At 33.6% G+C, this 16064-nt stretch overlaps 1 protein-coding gene across 1 annotated transcript; it reads right to left on the bottom strand.

Moving 5' to 3' along the window:
- Window positions 1–288: 288 nt before the first annotated feature.
- LOC127250151 (regulatory-associated protein of TOR 1-like) lies at window positions 289–2700 on the bottom strand. The gene is made up of 6 exons (XM_051273315.1): window positions 2667–2700; window positions 2543–2625; window positions 1513–1629; window positions 1269–1423; window positions 639–786; window positions 289–540 (listed from the first exon to the last, which is right to left on the bottom strand). Exons 1-6 carry the CDS (start codon window positions 2698–2700, stop codon window positions 397–399), a joined length of 681 nt encoding a protein of 226 aa, XP_051129272.1. The 3' UTR covers window positions 289–396.
- Between the last annotated feature and the right edge of the window lie 13364 nt (window positions 2701–16064).

Raw genomic sequence — 16064 nt, 5'->3', positions numbered from 1 at the left:
CCCTTACTATGTCAACAGTGTTACCTATGGACATATAAAGAAAACATGTGCAAATCATCGAAAAGAAAATAAGACTCACGTTTTACATAATCAATATAAAATATTAAAGATATTAACTAAAACATTATAGCATACGTAAGAAAAAAGGTCGGAGATGATCGCCTAATTTAACCATCCATACAACAGCGTAATCAAAATTGTAAAATATAGATTAGTATAACTATAATTATAGCATGGATCCTATCTTGATGACATCCGGACCAACATGTGTACAACCCCGCAAGTATAAAACAACCAGCAATGTGATCAATTTATTTGATACATGTGAAAAGCTGTTTGTTTAAACAACCAACTTAAACATGTACCAATTTAAAAACAACAATTAATTGAGTACTGTTAATGTATCCAAATACCTAACACATAAGTTACATAGAAAATCAAAGTGATAAATTCTGACCGCATTATCCTTTCAGCAAGCAAAAAAATTCCAAACAGGCTGGCAACCAAAAGATCTTGCCTGAACAATCTCTGGAATAAATCTGTAGCATTCAAAGTCTCATTCAATTAGATTAAGAACAAAATATGATAGCTAAGATTAGAATAAAACATAGACCAAATGACATTAGGTCTTTGTTATCATGAGGAAGTACATTCCATGCAATAGTATCAGTCACAGCTGTGAATATCCAGTTCAACTCCCCAAGAAGGGTCTTCTTGTCTGTTTGGCGGCCAGGAATTCTATCTATCAGAGAATAATCAATTGATTCATGATGAAGTGACCGAAAACTGAAAAGATACAAAACAAAAACAAATAAACTAGCTTAACAGGCAATTGGTCATCAAAATGCATGATCAAAAAATATCTTATCAAGCGAAGACAATTACATATCAGAAAAATTAACACGTTTAGATATTCAGGATTCAGACTCCTAATAAAGGCTTGTAGCCTAGTTTGTTTTAATGACCAATAACTATTTATAAAAGAAAATAGAAAAAATCCACGTAGGATTACTTCAACAAGTGATTTCATTTTTTTTCAGTCATTCAATTTAATATAGCTCTTAGAGAATATGTTGTGCAATTGCATCCTGTTCGAGCCACCTACAGGACATTCTGAGAGAGAAAGAAGAGATAGACTATTCTTCATTTCACCAACACAAACAACAGACACTAACCAACTGGTGATAACTACATAATAATGGAACATAAACCAAAAACATGATGTAAATGGCAATTAAAATTAGGAATAAAATTGAGTTGTGGATCACCATCTTAGTGCCATTTTTATGTGTTGTAAGGCAGGAAGTAAACACATCAACAGGAAACTCAGCACTTTGTGGTAGCGTCTCATGAGCTTCACAGGCTGCAGCAAAATACAGTTCCTCATGGAAGATCCAGAACTTGAGGTACTATTTTCCTTGAGCTGTGTTGTTAAAATATAGAGAACAAAGAAAAAAAGGTTAAAACCAACTCACTAGCTCAAATGAAGCTTTCTTGGTAGAAAAACTGTACCTCAATGAAGGCATTCACAATAAATCCAGCAGCAGAGCAATCAAAAACATATATTGAGGGGGTCTTCAACCAGGAATTGAGATCAATGATTTGTAGCGGGATGTACTGTGTATAGCTCTACAGAAACAGCTAAATTACAAAATGAAGTCATGGGTAATTCAGACAATATAGAGTTACTTTTTCCCTCATTGATCTGACACATTCAAAGAGAAACTAACATTTGTTAATAAATAATGAGCAGTGGCAAGGACTGCTCACACTATGAACACTCATAACATAAAATAAATTCATTGAAACTTAACTAGAAACACAAGAAGTAAATAATAACATTAAAGATTAAAAAGCCGAGGGGTTTGTTAATCTATGGCAACAAGAAAAAAGAGGGAACTAATACAACCAAATAATGTAACTGGTTTTTCACAACATAACTACCCGCCTAGCTATCAAGCTGTCAACATGGAGTTGCAGCTGAAGGAATGAATGAGTATATGCTCCCCCACTGCAACCTCATTCTCATCCTCCTTCTCATTATGATACATACATACATACATACATACCAGGAAGAATACTATCCGCCCAGGAACGTACCCACTAATGTTGTTCAATTGTCTTAGAAAATGACATTTCATTTATCAGATAACCATTCCATATTCAGAGACGTGTTAATGTAAAGTATGGAGTGCATTCAGAGAAGAATTTAGATCGGTAAGAGAAACTACATTTACAACTACGGCTAGTATTCGATACATCCAAATGCTAGGAATATAAATCAACATTTTCAGACCTGGTTATAGATCTAGTCGAAACTCAAAACATTCCAAAAAATAACCTTTTATAACAATTAAGAAAATTGTATTGCTCTACTATGTAACAATGTATTGTGTAGATATTTGTTATGAAAGATATATGCACCGTGTTCTTTCCCTGCCCCGAAACAGCATATGATATGCTTGATCTATAATCATGACCAAATTAAGCTAACCATAAGTATGGTACAAATTTTTCGAGGACAATAGAGTTCGAGGTTTACCTTGAGGGTCGTAAGATTTGCTGAAATCTTACCAAAAGCCTGATTGTTTTCTTCCAAAAGATTTTTTGTTGCGCCGCTCAATGCTGAAACAGATACATGGAATCATTTCAACTAGAAAAACTACATAAGCAGAGCAGAGGGCCGAGATCCACAACCATAAGTAAAGAGGTGAGTTTATTAATAATAGACTGTATCGAACACCAGAGAAGGATCGACGCTCACATTCTCTCCTCTGTCCCCAAACTCATCCAGATAGTACAGCAGCTGCCTTTTCGTGATGTATTTCACTTCGGCTTCCGTCAGCGGTCTGCCATTGCTCCCGATTTGGAGCTGCGTAGCATCAGCCGAGCGCAGAACCAGCAAAAACAAAGCGAACACCAACAAAACGCTCCCCGAGCACCGCCAAAAAACGCAGGTAAACGAACTCCTCTGCTTCATCTCACAGCAGACATTTATCTCCAGCCCTATCCGCCTTCGCACCTGAAAAAAACACACAAAAAATATACTCCGACGCAGAATGCGACCGCCAAACAGCAGAGATCTGGGAACAAATTGCGGAGGCGTTGAAGGCGGTAGTAGTAGTAGCAGTAGGTGCGTTCAGATTTCGGTGGCTGTGGTGGTAATGGCGGTGGTGGTGGCCTTTAGGGATTGTGTGAATGGCAATCGCAAATGGACGTAATGATGAGAGAGAAAAAAAAATTAAAAATTAAAAATATTTAATAAATAAATAAAATTAATTATTAAAAATTAAAATTTTAAAAATTAAATTAAAATTTTAAAAGATAATAATTATTAAATTATTTATAAAATAAAAAAAAATTATTTGAATTCTGCAATAAATTTAATTTGTTGTTATTTATGTCGCAATTTTGCAACAGAATATTTCTTTGCATAATTTTTGGAAAATCTGCAATTTAATCTATGGCTATTTCCATGGAAATTTTGCAACGGAATATTTTATTCGTTGCATAATTTTTGGGAAATTTGCAACAAATTTAATATGTTACTATTTCCGTCGCAATTTTGCAACGGAATATTATATTCCTTGTGTAATTTCAAAAATATTTTTAACAAATTTATTCTATTGCAGCATTCTCTCACAACATATCGCAATTGAGACTATTTCTTTGTTGCCTAGTAAGTTCCGTTGCAATTTTGCAATAGATTGCATTCCGTAGCAATATTCCATTACAATTTTCAATTATTTTTGTTGTGATTTTATGTCTGTATTATATATGACATATATATATATATGTAAATATAATATATTATTTCAGATTATTTTAGATTTATTTTGGAATTTAAAATAGAATTATTGTAGTTGTAACGGAAATATGCTGCAACAAAATAAAATGTGTTGACCATACCAAAAATACCATTTGTTACGGTAATATCTGCTACAAAAAATAGCTTTTGTAGCAAAAAAATTGTAGCGACTAAGATTTCGCTACAAATTGCCATTTTTTTGGTAGTGTATAACTAACGATAATGGAAACCAAAAGAAATCATGAGAGACTTTCAATAATGACGCTGGAAGAAAGAAACACAAACACTATAAATGCATATGTTTCATTGTATAGCAAGAGAATCCGCCTGCACCTCCGGGTTTCTTCACCAAGTTCCATCTTTGGCCATTGATTTGCAATATTTGTCAAAAGGAAATTCATCTTCAACAAACGGTTGAAACATTGCTTGACTTTTCTATTTAATCAAACAAGGCCGTCCGATTGAAAAGCATAACCTAAAACAACTGAATTTAAGTTTTGTAAATACCATAGAGCACATTCACGTGTATTTTCAAGCACCTTTAGCTGAATAATTTGAATTTCAACTCAAGTGAAATTTTTAATCTAAAAACACGGAAATGTATACTACACAAATGATATAACAAGTCACTAATTGTCTACAAATTCTGACACAATATCAACAAAATAAGTTCGCCAAACAAGCTATTACCTTAGTTGAAACAATAATCACGTTTGGATAAGTAGGTATAACTAATGATAGAGGAAATCAAAAGAAATCATGAGACACTTTCAATAATGATGCTGGAAAAAAGAAAGACAAACACAATAAATGCATATGTTGCAATGCATGACAAGAGAATCCGCTAGCAATTCCAGGTTTCCTCCCCAAGTTCCATGTTTGGCCCTGGATTTACAATATTTTTCAAGAGGAACTTAACATTTCAACAAACGGTTGAAACATTGCTTGGCATTCCTATGACATGAAACAAACCTTCTGATTGAAAAATTTAACCCAAAACAACCGAATTTAAGTTTTGTAAATACCACATAGCACACTTTTCTTTCCATATTACTTTTCTACTTAAAACTATACATAATTCTTAAACAAGTCAATAACCATATGCTACACAGAGTGCAAATTAATTTATCGATTACCGCAGTCTTAACTATTCTCAAAATTGATGGTCGGAATCTTATCTATCATAATAATCATTATTTTTCAAAAAAAATTCTAATTCAATCCATAATCACATAGATGAAGAATGAATAAATTTGACCCATGCCAATCAGTTTTTGGAACAATTTTCTTATTTGTAAGAGGAAAGAAAAGAATATGAACTAGATTTTGGTGTGCTTAGGAATATTTAGTTACTTTTAGATTGAAGAAGAAACCTTAGAACATAAACCATTTTATAAGGAAAGTGGCTCACATTATATAATATAAGTGTTGTCAAGTGAGATCCCAGATGTATCATAGATTGATAGTTGTGCAAAAATTAAGCCTTTGCAAGTGCAAATCCACGTATATGTAGAAGCACCTATATATGAATTATTTGAGCCTCATTGTTAAATTACAAATGTACAATCACGGCGATTTAGACTACACAAACAATATAAGAAATGGCTAATTTTATAAAAATTCTGAGACAATATCAATAAAATAACTTTGCCCAAGAAGCTATTACTATAGTTGAAATACCAAAGACGTTTGGATAAGTAGGAATACCTAACGATAATGGAAACCAAAAGAAATAATGAGACATTTTCATTAATTCTGCATAAAGAAAGAAAGATATACAATATAAACGCATATGTTGCATTGCATGACAACATAGTCAGTTTGCAACTCTAACTTTCCTCCCCAAGTTCAATTGATGGCCATGGATTTGCAATATTTGTCAAAAGGAAATTCATCTTCACCAAACGGTTGAAACATTGTTTGACTTTACCATGAAATGAAATAAGCCTCTCTGACTGAAAAGATTAACCCAAAACAACTGAATTTACGTTTCGTAAATACCATAGAACACGGTTTTTTTTTTCATATTACTTCTCAAGCTAAAACTATATATTATTTTGAAACAAGACAATAACCATATAATACAAAGATTGCAAATTAATGAATCACACTACCAAAAAAATCGTTTTCTGCTACGGCCGGAAATTCGTAACAAAAAACCAATTTTTGTGCAATTTGCGTATTTGCTACGCCTAAGTGACGACTTTTATCTTTAACGTGTACTCGCGTAACGAATGTTTTTTGCCACGCACATTTTCGTAACTACCACTCTTGGTCAACGATCCTTATGGCAAGCTTTTTGTTACGATATTTGTTACAAATTTTTTCTCGTAATAAAAAGTCGAGCTTTCCACGCATGTGCCAGGTCTTTTAGTCATGATATTTGTTACAACAATGCCTCGCGTTACCAAAAATGTTACTCTGATCCCTTGTCAAAGTACGCTTTTTGTTACTATTTTTTGTTACGTCATTGAAGCCGTAATTAACAATATATTCTCTTGTGGTCACGAAACAGGCCGTAACAAAAATATCCCTTCATATTTGTTACGTCGAAAAACCACTTTTCGTTACATCATTTCATTTTTTTGTTACGTCATTGAACCCTTAACAAAAATATCCATTCTTATGGTCACAGAACCGGTCGTAACAACAAACACCAAAACCAACATTTTGTTACGTCATTTCTCGTTTTTGTAACGAAAAAATAGCGTCTCATAAAAGAGTAGTTGTGGAACAGTTGAATTTGTGCGTAATATATTTACCTGCTGTGATCTTTCTTATACAACCATGCTATCAATATTACGATCGGCCATAATTCCAAACAATAAACACTATAAGGAAATCCCAACATAGGATATTAACATAACAGTATTTACTAGTCGATGTCCTCCAGCAAACAAAAAAGTAAATTAACCCATCAAACAAGGCTAGCAACATCTCCACTTCGACATTATGTTCCGTCAAACACAAGCATGTCAAACATCCAACCTAGTAATAAGGAAGTGGGGAGATCCATCAATCCATAGCAACAATTATTCCCATACAAAAGATACATCCAAATGTCTATGCATCTATTCCATAGGTATTTCACATAGCAATTAGAACCTACCATCCAAGAACATCCACGACATGCAATTGATAATGCAAACAAAGGCAAAACATAAAGGAACCGGTCGATATGCTTCAGAGGTGGCGCATGAGCTGCAATTACGAACATAATAAGGTTTAGTTTAAGTAATAATTATTTTAATTTTGGAAGTCATACGTGAAAGTTGTGAAAGTAGATTCATACATCCTTATAGTTCCACTCAATAGGATCTTCACCGACCACCTTGCGAAAGGTGTGTCCGGGACTGCGGCGGATGTAACGAAAATCTTGACCAGGGAAAGTGCGTCACCTACAACATTCATAAGAGCAATTTAAAAGTATTTAGTTCACCGTATATATCAACACATGTGTAAGACATGTTTACATTTGATAACTAAGAGCATCCACTTACTTTATGGTGCAAATAAAACAAGTTGAGGATTGTGAAGAAATGAGCTCAAGCTTCCAATTGCCGGCAAGATAAACCTACAATATTTAAAAATCAATTGTTGAAGGCATCTTCAGTCCTCAATCACTTCATTATTAAACACATATGATGTTACATTATAGATCTCTAAAATAATACAAACAATTATACTATATTCATTAATATAAGCACGACAATAGCCCAAAAGTATCATGAAAACATAAATGTGTATATAACAATTTTCACCCAAATAGAAGTAGTATGCAATCACAACTCATTAAACACATATGATGTTACATTATAGATCTCTAAAATAATACAAACAATAATACTATATTCATTAATATAAGCACGACAATAGCCCAAAAGTATCATGAAAACATAAATGTGTATATAACAATTTTCACCCAAATAGAAGTAGTATGCAATCACAACTCATTACTTAGGAAGGGAGGCCAAGGTCTTGAAATCTTTACGAAACTGTACACCTACATAATATGGATGGCCTGTAAGCTAAAAAATGGATAATATTGAAGTTTAGAGAATGATAATCTAGTTTGACAGAACTATGAATTCATAGTGCACTAAAATGGAACTATTATTGCAAACTGAAACTGAAAGAACTAAGGGGGAGAAAATAACCTCATTCTCTTTCCACTTTCATCCCTCCCAATAATTTCAATCCACATTCTTCCAAATTGGATATTACGTCAAGTTTACCTATGAAACTTAACGTGAATTAACATACATTCACCAGAACAAATAATAGAGACAAGTAATACAATCAAGTTACCTCATGTATGTGCTTATGTCACTCATCCACATACTCAAGATTATGGTACCTATATCAGATAAAAGACAGGAACATTGACCAATCAGATTATTGAAAGATAGCACTGTTACCGCAACTTCTCTAAAGCAATTGAAAAAACTGGTGTGATGCAAAATAAAAAAAAAATAAAAATAAAAAAAACAGAAATAAATTTGAGAAAAGATGCATAAAGCTTCAAGTAATTTGTTGAATTTGGCCAAATGCAAGATATACCTATCTGAATGAATGCAAGCTCTTACAGCTTAGCCATTAGGCAATCTGGTGTCTAAAATAAAGTTATTTGAATACCAAGCCTCATACTGCTCCCCATATGGGCTTTTGAACTGTAAATTCATGCACGAAAAGAAACTGACGTTTATCGTATGGGATAAAATTTCTAAAGAGATGTGTATTTGAACATTAGCGAATACCTCTGGCATAAATATCACGGCAGAGTTAAGAGGCTGATCATCAAACTCAGTGCTTTTTGCATGTTCCCAGACCAAAGTCTACACAGATAAAATAATAAGATCCATGATGTTGGAATGAAAAGACAGAAAAATTATTGAATATAGATATAATTAACATTTTGAGCAAACTCAATGACAGATATCTGCATGTCTAAACAGATTCAAGGTATTGTTACCTTATTTTCTCTAGCATACTTTGCAGCCAAGAACATTCTTTTCACACCCCGATCACCAAAGCCACAGGGACCAAGATACATGCAGCATTTTGAAATCAAGATTTTTTCGTTATCAGAACTTGTGAAAGATTACTTTGCTACATGGGTAAAAACAGTTCACAAGTACACTTGCAACAATAGTTAACCGAAAAGAAGAGAGTGAAATCCTAATATGACTAAGCAAACCCATCCGGAATATGCTAAGCAATAAACTATTAACATTTTTATTTAATAAGACAAGAACAAGATTAATATATATTAGTGCAAGAAATATTTCAAATACATCATTAAAAATATGAAATTCAACAGCAATATGTATTACTTTAGGAAATACATCATCTAATACTATATATGGTGTTTACAGTCCATTTGACAAAACCAACAAACTATATGAAATCCAGCTACACAAAGCCCAGCATCTTATCTACTAAACATGGACAGAAACATGTGAACAGTGTCCGAGGAGAAGTGCAGAATCAGGGGACAAGAGAAGTGGTAGTATAATATACCTTCAGCTTTTCCCAAGCTGTTGCATGAGCTTGAGGTTTCTGCAAAAATATATGACCTAAGAACACTCCTAAATTAACTGAAAAATGTAAAACTGCAATAGAAAGTGAGCATCTCACTGAATTTGTTGTGTCGTCTTCAAGATCGTAAGCTACAATCTACTCACTATCTGGCTTCAACGAACATGAAATGCAAGCATGCAATAACACCAGTATATTTCAAATTATAAGTTTCCATCAGGTAAACCCGATATTATCTAAAAGCCCCTCACCCTATGACACAAATCACCACAATGTTGGACTTCATGGAATTACCAGACAAATATTTCTCACCTTCACAACAAATAAATAAGAATTTGTCAATCCAACATACTTTCCCACCATCGCAATTCTAGCCTGCAATAGCATTCGAAATCTAACTTCACATTCCATAAAAAATAGAGGGGAGAGTATGCAACAGGTGACAATAACAGAGTTGGAGAGATTGTCAAAAAAGTTATTAAAAAAAGTTATAATAAAATGCAAACAACTGAAGCAAGAGGGATGTTTGTTTATGAGCATCAATGCTTACTTTATACTTATCCTTTTGTGTGTCACCTTCTGCAGTAATATTCGATGGCCACTTTCTGACAGGGAAACGACTCAGAATTACATCTATATATTCTCCAACCGAATATATGGTTTCTTAATGTCAACAATACTGTAATTTGCAGCACTGTGAAACAAATTGATCAACAAAAAAAATTTACAAATATAAACAAACAAAGAACCAAAGAAAAGAGGATTAATTCCTCGTATGGGAACTGCACCTTCAGCAGGAGCTCTGGAAACTGCACAACATTGCAGAAGAAGGTAGCCAGAGTTTTTTGTATTTCTCCAAACAGTGCTACAATTGAAGTGGGTTCACATAAGTTTGATGAGCAATTTTACAGTGTAAATTACATAATTGATTAACTGAAAGAAGTAAGAAGGAGAAATGACAGAGATCAGAGTTCAGGATATCAATAAATGTAACAAAGAAGTAAAACCCAACATATAACGATTCAATCTAGAATAAACCAGACATAACATCGTTTCTTTATCTTTGCCAGGAAACTAACCGAGATGCTCGGAAATTATAGTCCTTGTTTTCCGTCATCGAATCGGAAGGGGGCGGGAAAGGAATGCGGAGATATCCTTCTTGCACAAGCGTTGATAGACGTCGGATTGCGAGAGGAAATCGAGCAGCTGGTGGTAATGACACGGAAGCTTGGATTCCTGAACCTCATCAGATGAAGCGGCGCCGAAAAATGCGCTGTTGAGGCACGCCAATTTGCTTATCTCCGGCGGCGCTAGGCAGCTGAACACAAGCATCACGAGATCCTCAGGTATGTCCCCATCTTAAAATGAACCAACAAGAAAGAAAAAATAGAGCTTATAAATCAAATCACGGAAAGCGAAGAAAGAAAGATCAAAACATAATAGCAATCACACAAGAAATGAAGAGAGGAAAATGATGTACCTAAGGAGCAGGAGGCGGCTGGTGCACGAGGAACAGTGGAGTAGATAGAGGTAGCGACGCTTTCTGGAATGGCTGCTAGGATTTTAGGGTTAGGGAAGAGAGGGGATAGAAATAGAAATAACAAACACATTCAAGGGTAGAAAAGGATTTTCAGGTAGGCATCCGTACATTTGTTCATTTATAAGTATTAGATATATATATATTTTTAATTTTTTAAAAATTTCAAATATTAAATTTAAATGAAAAAAAATAAATTAATATCATTAGTTACGAAAATTGATCATAACTAATATTATTTTGACCAAAGTTTTCCATATTCTTAATTGTTACGTAAAATTCTACGTAACAACTGTGCCTGAAATATTGACCGAACAAAAATTCTTTTGTCATGGATTTTATCGTAACCAAAATATCTATTTGTTACGATGATATTTTTACGAACCCTCAGCCCGTTGTTAATACCCTGTTTTTTGGTAGTGTCAATTACCACAATTCTAACTACTCTCAAAATTGATTGCCTGAATCTTATCTATCTTAATAATGACTATGGTTTAAGGAAAACTTTAATTCAAACCATTTTACCGAACACAAAAATAAGATAATGTGATAGATAAAGAAAAAATAAATTTTACTGATAGCAATCAGTTTTCAATACAATTTTCTTATTTTGAAACGGAAAGAAAAGAATATGAAGTAGATTTTGTTGTGCTTAGAAATATTTAGTAACCTTTAGATAGAAGAAGATACTTAGAACTATAAACCATTTTATAAGGAAAGTGGCTAACATCGGATAATGTTTGTGTTGTCTAGTGCGATCCTACATGTATCTTAGAATGATAATTATGCAAAAATTAAGCCTTTGCAAGAGCACATTCACACGTACATAGGAGAACGTAAGGATGAATTATTTGAGATTAATTGTCAGTGAAATTACGAATGTACAATCATGGCGATTTAGACTACACAAACAAGATAAGAAATGGCTAATTTTATAAAAATTCTGAGACAATATCAACAAAATAACTTCGCCGAAGAAGCTATTACTATAGCTGAAACACCAAAGATGTTTGGATAAGTAGGTATAACTAACGATAATGGAAACCAAAAGAAATAATGAGACATTTTCATTAATTCTACAGAAAGAAAGAAAGAGATACAATATAAACGCATATGTTGCATTGCATGACAAGATAATCAGTTTGCAACTCTATCTTTCCTCCCCAAGTTCAATTGATGGCCATGATTTGCAATTGTTGATGTATTTTTTCAACAAAAATAAAGTAAAATTCAAAGATATAGAAAATATCTTTAAACTTGATTAATTAGTGCCTGAGATTAGGAATCTCTAAACACTGTATGGTACAGAAAATAAACTGGAAAATAAAAGACTGAAATTTAAAGTGGTGATCCCCAAATCTGACTTTGCTTTGTTGAAGTTGATTGAAGATGCCTTGCCAAATGATGATCCAAATCCTTAAATATTCTTTGAAGAAAACGTTCAGAACCGTCGTCTGGTCAGTTACCATAACCGTTGTTAACCGCCCCAAAAGTTCTCTTCTATTGACACGTGTGTCAACCGTTCTACTACGTCGGACCTTCAAAAAACCGTTCGCCAGTTGCAACTTCCTCTAACCGCCCCAGAACTGCTCTCTCACCCGACCTGCACATGCTACTTCACTTGGTCCGAACTTCGTATCACGTCCTGACCTCAATGCCCGACCTGCTTCTTCGCCCGACATCATTTGGGCCGACCTCCGCATCAGCCGCCCTCCGTCTTTGACCGACTTTAATTGGTCCGACCATGGACCAACCAAATGTGGTCCCGACCACGGACCAACCGACCGGCTCTATTTGCCTTATCTCTTTAGAAGGACAGACTGTCCTCTGGACAGACTTCCGCATCTGTCCGTACCTCTTCCTTGCCCGACCTTTCTCTTGACAAATCTTCGCGTCTGCCCGACTTCGTCTTTCACCCGATCTACGGTTTACCCGACTTGGGTACACCTTTTTTCAGACTCCGCCCGACCTTTCTTCCTTCCCGATCCTTGCATCTGTCCGATTGCACCCTACTTCTGGGTCATTTAACTTATATCCAGACCCGTCCAGAATCCCACTGCCATTATTTATTATTATTATTTTTTGTGCTTAACAGCAATATTTGTCAAAAGAAAATTCATCTTCAACAAACGGTTGAAACATTGTTTGACTTTACCATGAAATGAAATAAGCCTCTCCGATTGAAAACCCTAACCCAAAACAAGCGAATTTAAGTTTCATAAATACCATAGAACACGGTTTTTTTTTTCATATTACTTTTCTAGCTAAAACTATATATTATTTTGAAACAAGGCAATAACCATATGCTACAAATAGTGCAAATTCATTAATCAATTACCACAATTCTAACTACTCTCAAAATTGATGGCCTGAATCTTATCTATCTTAATAATCACTATGGTTTAAGGAAAACTTTAATTCAAACCATTTTACTAAACACAAAAATAAGATAATCAGATAGATAAAGAAAAAATAAATTTTACTAATACCAATCTGTTTTCAATACAATTTTCTTATTTTGAAACGGAAAGAAAAGAATATGAAGTAGATTTTGGTGTGCTTAGAAATATTTAGTAACCTTTAGATTGAAGAAGATACCTTAGAACTATAAACCATTTTATAAGGAAAGTGGCTACCATCGAATATTGTTTGTGTTGTCAAGTGTGATCCCACATGTATATTAGAATGATAATTGTGCAAAAATTAAACCTTTACAAGAGCACATTCACGTGTACATAGGAGAACTTAAGGATGAATTACTTGAGATTAATTGTCAGTTAAATTCCGAATGTACAATCACGGTGATTTAGACTACACCAACAAGATAAGAATTGGCTAATTTTCTACAAATTCTTAGACAATATCAACAAAATAACTTCGCCCAAGAAGCTATTACTATAGTTGAAACACCAAAGACGTTTGGATAAGTAGGTATAACTAACGATAACAAAAACCAAAAGAAATAATGAGACATTTTCATTAATTACACAGGAAGAAAGAATGATATGCAGTATAAATGCATATGGAATGCATGACAAGAGAATCAGCTTGAAACTCTAACTTTCCTCCACAAGTTCCATCGATGGCCATGGATTTGCAATATTTGTCAAAAGAAATTCATCTTCAACAAATGGTTGAAACATTGTTTAACTTTACTATGAAATGAAACAAGCCTCTCCTATTGACAAGTTAACCCGAAACAACTGTATTTAAGTTTTTTAAACACAATAGAACACACTTTTCTTTCCATATTACTTTACTAGCTAAAAGTATACATCATTCTGAAACAAGACAATAAACATATGCTACATAGACTGCAAATTAACGAACCAATTACCACAATCCTAACTATTCTACAAATTTATGGCCGGATTCTTATCTATCATGATAATGACTATGTGTTGCAGAAAGCTATAATTTAAACCATTTTGCCAAACACATATATAAGATAACCAGCTAGATCAATAATAAATAAATTTTACCGATGCCAATCAGTTTTCGGTAGAATTTTTTATTTTTATTTTTAAGAGCAAAGAAAGAATATGAACTAGATTTTGGTGTGCTTAGGAATATTTAATCACCTTTAGATGGAAGAAGATACCTTAGAACAACAAACCATTGTATAAGGAAAGTGGCGTACATCGGATATTGTAAGTTTTGTCCTTTGTGATCGCACATGTATCTTAGAATGATAATTGTGCAAAAATTAAGCCTTTGTAAGTGCACATTCACGTGCACGTAGAAGCACTTAAAGATGAATTATTTGAGATTTACTGACAGTGAAATTCTGAATGTACAATCACGGCGATTTAGACTACACAAACTAGATAAGAAATGGCTAATTTTCTACAAATTCTGAGACAATATCAATAAAATAACTTCGCCTAAGAAGATATTACTATAGTTGAAACAATAAAGATGTTTGGATAAGAATGTCTAATTAACGAAAATGGAAACCAAAAGAAATCATTTGACATTTTCATTAATTACGTAGGAAGAAAGAAAGATCTACAGTATAAATTCATATGGATTACATGACAAGAGAATCAGCTTGCAACTCTAACTTTCCTCCACAATTTCCATCGATGGCCATGGATTTGCAATATTTGTCAAAAGAAAATTCATCTTCAACAAACGGTCGAAACATTGCTTAACTTTACTATGAAATGAAACAAGCCTCTTCGATTGACAACTAATCCCAAAACAACCGTATTTAAGTTTTTTAAATACCATAGAACACACTTTTCTTTCCATATTACTTTACTAGCTAAAAGTATACGTCATTCTGAAACATGACAATAAGCATATGCTACAAAGAGTGCAAATTAATGAATCAATTACCACAATCCTAACTATTCTACAGATTGATGGCCGGATTCTTATCTATCATGATAATGACTATGGGTTGCAGAAAACTATAGTTCAAACCATTTTGCCAAACACATAAATAAGATAATCAGCTAGATCAAGAATAAATAAATTTTACCGATGCCAATAAGTTTTCGGTACAATTTTTTTTATTTTTAAGAGCAAAGAAAGAATATGAACTAGATTTTTGTGTGCTTAGGAATATTTAATCACCTTTAGATTGAAGAAGATACTTTAGAACGACAAACCATTATATAAGGAAAGTGGCGAACATCGGATATTGTAAGTGTTGTCCTTTCTAATCGCACATGTATCTTAGAATGATAATTTTGGGAAAATTAAGCCTTTGCAAGTGCACATTCACGTGTACGTAGAAGCACTTAAAGATGAATTATTTGAGATTTACTGACAGTGAAATTCCGAATGTACAATCACGGCGATTTAGTCTACACAAACAAGATAAGAAATGGGTAATTTTCTACAAATTCTGAGACAATATCAACAAAATAACTTTGCCCAAGAAGCTATTACTATAGTTGAAACACCAAAGACGTGTGGATAAGTAGGTATAAGTAGCGATAATGGAAACCAAAAGAAATAATTAGACATTTTTATTAATTCTGCATAAAGAAAGAAAGATATACAGTATAAATGCATATGTTGCATTGCATGACAACGTAATCAGTTTGCAACTCTAACTTTCCTCCCCAAGTTCAATCGATGGCCATGGATTTGAAATATTTGTCAAAAGGAAATTCATCTTCAACAAACGGTTGAAACATTGTTTGACTTTACAATGAAATGAAACAAGCC

Source organism: Andrographis paniculata, unplaced genomic scaffold (assembly GCF_009805555.1).
Source record: "Andrographis paniculata isolate CXL003 unplaced genomic scaffold, ASM980555v1 Contig37END, whole genome shotgun sequence".
In the NCBI taxonomy this organism is placed as follows: domain Eukaryota; kingdom Viridiplantae; phylum Streptophyta; class Magnoliopsida; order Lamiales; family Acanthaceae; genus Andrographis; species Andrographis paniculata.
This window is presented reverse-complemented; position numbering and strand designations above follow the sequence as displayed.